This window comes from Camelina sativa, chromosome 11 (assembly GCF_030686135.1).
Source record: "Camelina sativa cultivar CO46 ecotype springtype chromosome 11, ASM3068613v1".
NCBI lineage: Eukaryota > Viridiplantae > Streptophyta > Magnoliopsida > Brassicales > Brassicaceae > Camelina > Camelina sativa.
The window spans coordinates 35,358,100-35,365,059 of NC_141890.1; the positions used below are offsets into that span (position 1 = coordinate 35,358,100).

Sequence of the window (6,960 nt, forward strand, 5' to 3'; positions counted from 1 at the left end):
GATCCTGTAACATCCGCGAACCAATTATTGGTTTTCTGGGTTGGGTGTCGGTCGACACCAATATTCTCTAGTTCGACCAGTTCGATTTAATTATCGATTTGGACCGGTTTGGTTTATGGAAAACCATTGAACCGAGATTTTAAAGGGAGAAAACGACCTAGGTCATGTTTGGTTTTGTCTCACACCGTTTTTGAGAAAAACAAAAGAGAGAAAAGTGTTTTGAGGTTCTAGAGAGAGATTGGGAGATTTCCTTGCTGTTCTTGAGAGATCCAAGGCTAGGAAAGAGTTAGAAGCTTGCTAGGAAGGTTGGATTCGTTGCTGTTAGTCTGAATCTTCCTGCAAAGAGGTGAGTGCATGACCATGGCTAATCTAAGCCTTTGATTTCCTTGTTCTTGCTTGTTTGTTGTTGTTTTGTGTGTTTTTCTTGCTGGGATTGGTTGCTACAGGTACCTATGGACGTATTTGGCTTGGGTTATGAGCATTGGGCGATTTGGAGGAGGTTGGGAGCGAGATTCAACTCTCGGCTTCAAGCGGATTGCGATTGCAGAGGGAGTGTCGATCGACACCAAGTGGTGTTGGTCGACACTAGCAAATTGGGCATCGATCGACACTGTGGGGTAGTGTTGGTTGACACCAAGGCCAGTGTCGGTCGACACTTGGCTGGTGTCGGTCGACACCTCCCTTCCAGCGAGACGATGTTTGATTTCCTGGTTTGTATGTTTTGTTTGTTGTTTGTTTGGAACATTGGAATCATTGTTGCTTGTGTGTATAGCCCAGTAGATGGGAGGATTGCCTCACTGAGTATTTATCAAATACTCATGCATCTCAATATGTATTTGTGGTGCAGGTAAAGGCAAAGTGTGATCGTGGAATCAAGGCGATGAAGAGGAGGATGTTTTAGGGACTCAATTGTATGTTGTCTGGCATTCCTAGGTTGCTAGAGTTGGGGTTTTAGGAACATTGTTAGGTTGCCGGTTTCATGTTTCCTGATGTTTGATTATTGGATTGTTGTTATGGATATTTATTGGCTATATTATTATTGGATATTTATTGATATTGCTATTTCCGCTGTTGTCTGTGGTTGTGGATAGGTGGCTAGTGGATATGGGACCATTCATTGTAGTTTATATTATATTTATATTTATTATTTATTGATTAAAAAAAACGGGTCGGATCGTTTCAGATCCTCCCACACCGAACAAAGAGCCCACACCCACTCCCCTAGGTCCACTTTTCGACCTAGGCTCTGATACCAATTGTTAGACTTTCCAAGCCCAAGCCAACTCCCCTATTAGTATGATATTGTCCGCTTTGGGCCCAGGTGGCAAAGCCCGCACGGATTTCTTATTGGGCTCCTTCTCAAAAGGCCTCATAGTAATTGGAGTTGGTCTTGGCTTATATATTGAAACTTATTTTCTAATCTTCAGATGTGGGACATTGTTTGTATCCCAACAAAGTTGATTAATTGGTTAATCCTGCAAGTGGAGTAAACAAATATAAGAGTAAGAAGAGGATGAAGAGAAGAAGAAGCAAATCTGACAAGAAGAAGAAAGTGTCGTGACAGCGAAGGAGCAAGAGTCAACGACAAGGGAACAAGTCAACAAGGAAGAAGAAGTTGGACTTGTGTGTTTTGTAATAAGGTGTCTCGGCCATAAGTGAGTGTGCCTTAAACTTCTCTGTATTTTACTATTGTTAGTCACTTAAGTCTTAACACAAATTCTTCTTTTTTATAATTAAACTTTCACTGATTTTTCCACAATGATCTTCTTCTTTTTTTGGTCTAGCGCCTTTTTCTTATCTATCCTTCATAAATTATAAAAGAAATATGGGTTTTCATAAAGCAGGTTTGTACAATGATACACAAAAGTGAAGCATTAAGAAGCAGACATGTTACGAAAATAAGAAAGCTATTGAAGAAACATTAAAGGAAGCTGAAGGAAGGACATGTATATTACGCTAATTTAATGAAGGAAATAGGCTTGGGCAAAATACCCAGATTGGAAGATTCGATTCAAACTTGATCCGAAAACTCAGATCTGAATCCGTATTCATAATTTTAAAATATCCGAATGGATTTTAAATCTTTAAATTCCAAAACCTGAACTCGAATATGATCCGACCCGAATCCAAACGGGTATCCAAATATATTCACAATATTAATATATAATAACAATATATTAATAATATTTATAATTTTAATAATATAAGTGTTTAAATATTCATATTTTTGGATATTTTAGATATTTTTGAGTATTTAGACAATTTTTTAGTAAATTTGTGTAAAAATTACTCTATGTTTTTAGATAGATTGAGTATTTTTTGAATAATTTAGACAATTTGAATACTAAATTTTGAGGTTTGAGAATTACGGTAATCCGAATCCAATATCTAGAATTACCTGAATATATTCTATACCTCTAAACCTGAAAACTCAAAATACTCAATCCAAACCTGAACATTCAGGCCTAGAAGGAAATATTAACACATATAAATCTCAAGTCTTCTCAGCACAACAAAATCTTGTGTTATGACCCCATCAGTGTTCATGTCTATTGATGTGGACTTCTGTGATTTTTTTTCTTCATTCTTTAAAAATCATATTACAATTTTCATGAACTCTATTTCCTTATTTAGTTCCAAGAGATGAAAAATTACATTGTATTATAGATGATCAGAAAACAAAAGAACTACGACACATTATATACTTTCGTATTTAATATGACACATACGAACTTAATACAAATAGTAAGTGAGGTTTCCTGTACGTAGTACGTGTCCACCAATCAAGGAACACTTTTTTGTTACAATAGTTGCGTGTTCAGAAAGGGACCTTTTTACTTTATATTTTTACTTTTCAGCTCAATTTTATAAAGGTAACTATATTCTCTTTTTTATTTTTATTTTAATTCCAAATTATGTGCCGCATTAATATAAAATGTTATCTAATGAATAAAAAATAATCACAAAGTTTCTTTTAGGGTGTCGTCGTTCTCTTAGGGTTTTGGTCACTGTGAAGATGCCAGAAACAGCCGAAAATTGTGGTGAGAGAATTGAAGAAATAGTTTGTGAAGACATGATCAGAGGTTTACCGGAAGATTTGCTTATGACGATTCTGTTAGATGTCCCGATTAAAGATGCAGTAGCCACAATGATTTTGTCAAAACGATGGTTTTTTATATGGACAATGTTGCCTATACTTGAATACAGAGAAAACAATGACGATGAGAGCAAGAAGAGCGCTCGGTGGTTTCTCGACAAGTCATTGCAACTCCACAAAGCACCTATCTTACCAATGTTGTTTATAGAACTCGGTCCATGATGTCCTAGTGACGCTGATGTCGGAAAATGTATTGCAAAGGCTGTTGATCGCCGCGTGATGTTCCTAAAACTACGTCTTCCCTGGTCTGCAGATCCAACCCAATATACCCTTTACTCTTGCGAATCTCTCAAGGTACTGATTCTGTTCGATAAGATTCTCATGGATGTTTCCTCTACCGCCTGCCTCCCATCACTTGTAACGCTCAACCTAAACTGTGTGGTTTATAAAAACGAGGATTCTCTCATTAGGCTCTTATCAAGCTGCCCTGTCAGTGCTAAACATGACAACACAGAAGCACTGTATTTCCAAGGTCTGATCGAATTTTACCAACACTTCAGCCTAAAATCTGGACTGGTAAAACTTAAAGAAAGCAGCAATGACATCAAATAGAGAAGCAACATATGTGTATGCAATTATGTTGATAACCAACAGAGAAGTCGAGGAAGCCGTCCAACAGCTGAAAAAGTTATGTGGCATAAAAAATCAAACCAACTGCATTTATACAAAAACCGTGTCATATGAAAGCTAGATGGGATCGGTGTCCAACCAATAGAAAAAAATGACTGTTTCAGCAAAAACAATTCCAATAGAAAAATATTGGACATGCAAAACAATGGAATCAATTTGCACCGAATGTGTTTTTCGACAAAGAAATGAATTATTTAGTTTATTTTATGTAACGCCACCAAAGACAACAACTTACCAATCAAAATTGCATTTTTTTTTAAAAAAGGCCAAAATAACCTTATAAACTTAAAATACAGCAAAATACAACCCTTAAATATATTTCAATATTTGAAACAATAAATAAAGAAAATGCAACAAATTTAAAATTAAAAAAAGAAAAGAAAATTACTATACACTTTTATTCAATTTTCTAAATAAACGTTTTCTGATATTACATATTTAAAAGTCTATGTGTAAGTATTTTATTTTGGAACATATAAAACCAACTACTATTAGTACAAAAATAAAAATAAAAAACTATATTTAAATATATATAATACTACTATATTAATACAAACCCACGCAATATGTGGAATTTTCCCTAGTAATGAATATAACTCTCGTCATCACAGCTAAATTTGTAAAATGTTTATAAATAGTATATAATCGAATTCACTCAATACAAAATTCAAATCCACATTTAAAATTTTTTAAAAATAAATATATGTGACCGTGTAAATGTTTATAACATATGCATAAATATTATATTGTGTATATTAGTATAATTAATCTGCTTTCTTTATATATAAAAAGTAAGCTACTTACGGTATTCCTTTTCGCAAACTTTGCATATTTTACATTGTCGTAATTAAATTAAAGAAAGGTGCATTGGATAGAAAAATAGAAGCCATTTGATTTGATGAGTCAATGGTGATTATTTTTAAAACATCGGTGGTGGAGAATATCAAGTGAGTGTTTGTAAACAAGAAAAAATTGTCACACTTTATGAATGCTCTTTTTTTCTTATTATGAATGCTCGAACGTTTAATAAACGTCACTTCGCGTTTTAAACTCAAAAGTCAAAACAAAGGTATAGAAACTAGAAAGAATCACTAATCCAACGGTCCATTATCCATATAGATACACCGCAATTGTTCGATAACGCACCATAGTTAATTTAGCTACCATTGCTAAACACGTGTCACGACACCAACACGTGTCAAATTCGTATCACCAGCTGTCCTAAATGGTTTCTATAAGTTCGCAACATAAGATAATGTTAAGAAAATAGTACATATTGAAAAAAGTTAGACAACAGCATTTTATAAAGCTAAATTACGAAGAATAAGAAGAAGAAGAAGAGATTGTTTCGTTGATTGATGAACATGGCGGCTATGCAACTAACGAGAACTGCTTTTTTTGGTCTCTCGAAGGTTTTCCCTATAAGCCGAGCTCCGAGAACTCTTGCGGTGGTGATTGGTCGCAAAACATCTCGTGTCTTTTTTGCCTCGTCGGTTAACCATTCTCAGGTAATTAATAAATAAACCGGTTTATAAGCGTGTGTAATTAACTAGTTCATTCCTAAATCCTAAGTGAGCTTATTGATTAGATAAATAAGTTGGTATAATTAGGTTAACATGGTTGACAAGAAATCAGGTGAAGTTATGAAGTTATAGGACTGATCAATGCATTTTTTGGCTTTTCAGGGAAAATATGATCCGGTAGAGAAAGCGAGAGACTCGAGAGCTGATTTGGCTTATGACTCGAAGACATGGAGAGAAGAATCAGGAGAATACGCTGAAGCGGGCAAAGAAAAAGCTAAGGGTAAAGCGTACGATATGAACGGGAAGACGAGAGATTATGCAGAACAAACGAAAGATAAAGTGAACGAAGGTGCGAGCAGAGCAGCTGATAAAGCCTACGAGACGAAAGAGAAAGCTAAGGACAAAGCCTATGATGCTAAAGAAAAGACTAAAGATTATGCGGAAGAGGCTAGGGATAAGGTGAATGAAGGAGCAAGCATAGCAGCTGATAAAGCCTACGAGACGAAGGAGAAAGCTAAAGACAAAGCCTACGATGCGAAAGAGAAGACTAAAGATTACGCGGAAGAGGCTAGGGATAGAGTGAATGAAGGAGCGAGTAGAGCAGCTGATAAAGCCTACGAGACAAAGGACAAAGCTAAGGACAAAGCCTATGATGTGAAAGAGAAGGCTAAAGATTACGCAGAAGAGGCCAAGAATAAGGTCAATGAAGAAGCGAGCAAAGCATCTGATAAAGCCTACGAGACTAAAGAGAGGGTGAAGGACTATGCAGAGGACTCAAAGGAGAGAGCAGATGATATGGCACATGGTTTAAAGGAAAAGGCTCAAGATATTGGGGAGAAGACTAAGGAGACTGTAAAAGATGTGTGGGAGACGGCGAAGAGCACGGCTCAGAAGGTGACAGAGGCGGTGGTTGGGTCAGGTGAGGAGGCGGATAGGGCTCGGGATGATGTTGATAAGGGCTTGGAGGATCTGTCTAAAAAGGCGAATGAAAATCGGAATAAGGATGATGATGATTTCAAGAGGTTCTAAATACACTGATCACGTTGTGCCTTTTGTTTTCGTTATAACTTATAAGTAGTGCTCATCTTTTTATGTTCAATAAGCTCTGTTTCAGAAACTTGGGTAGTAAGGTATTAAAAGGTTTTACTTTTAGGATAGACTCTCTTATCGCTTTGAATCAATGTAGAAGTAAAGAGTAGTCAAGAATCAAGTTCTAAAGCAAAAAGAGGTAATTTAGATTACATCAAATCGCTATCACCAAAGGCATGATTCTCTGTGACAGACACAAACCCGGCATCCGTTGATCTCCACTTCAGGGAAGAACACGGGGAACCAGATGGAGCTTACGTATAAACTCCACTCTGCCGACTAGATGGTGAGAGAATGTCTCTCGTGGAAAGACGTGAGAGGTTTCCTTCTCTCGCGGGGTACCAATATGGTTACTCGAACCCTGGTGAGACTCTTCAATCATGCTGAGTCAACACCACTTTATCTGGGTGAGAATTGGTGACTTGATCTCTATTTGATTAATACTTAATCACAATTAAAACAAATATGTTTATAATACCAAACAAAAAAAGGTCCTATTTATAATAATACAAACTTTTTTTTTTTTTTGGTCTGATAGAAACTAAGAAACCAAAAGAGTAC

The 6,960-nt window shown here is 36.2% G+C and overlaps 1 protein-coding gene across 1 annotated transcript; it reads left to right on the forward strand.

The window, feature by feature from the left end:
- The first annotated feature begins 5,049 nt into the window (after positions 1 to 5,049).
- Positions 5,050 to 6,535, forward strand: LOC104725008 (uncharacterized). The gene is made up of 2 exons (XM_010443597.2): positions 5,050 to 5,295; positions 5,473 to 6,535. The coding sequence occupies exons 1-2, from the start codon at positions 5,146 to 5,148 to the stop codon at positions 6,337 to 6,339; spliced, it is 1,017 nt and encodes a 338-aa protein (XP_010441899.1). The 5' UTR covers positions 5,050 to 5,145; the 3' UTR covers positions 6,340 to 6,535.
- Positions 6,536 to 6,960: the final 425 nt, after the last annotated feature.

What these genes read in the sequence shown, in the direction of transcription:
- LOC104725008 (XM_010443597.2), top strand. Translation starts at nt 5,146, where the DNA reads ATGAACATGGCGGCTATGCAACTAACGAGAACTGCTTTTTTTGGTCTC. An exon ending in CGTCGGTTAACCATTCTCAG is followed by an intron (nt 5,296 to 5,472) that starts GTAATTAATAAA and finishes TTGGCTTTTCAG; the next exon opens with GGAAAATATGATCCGGTAGA.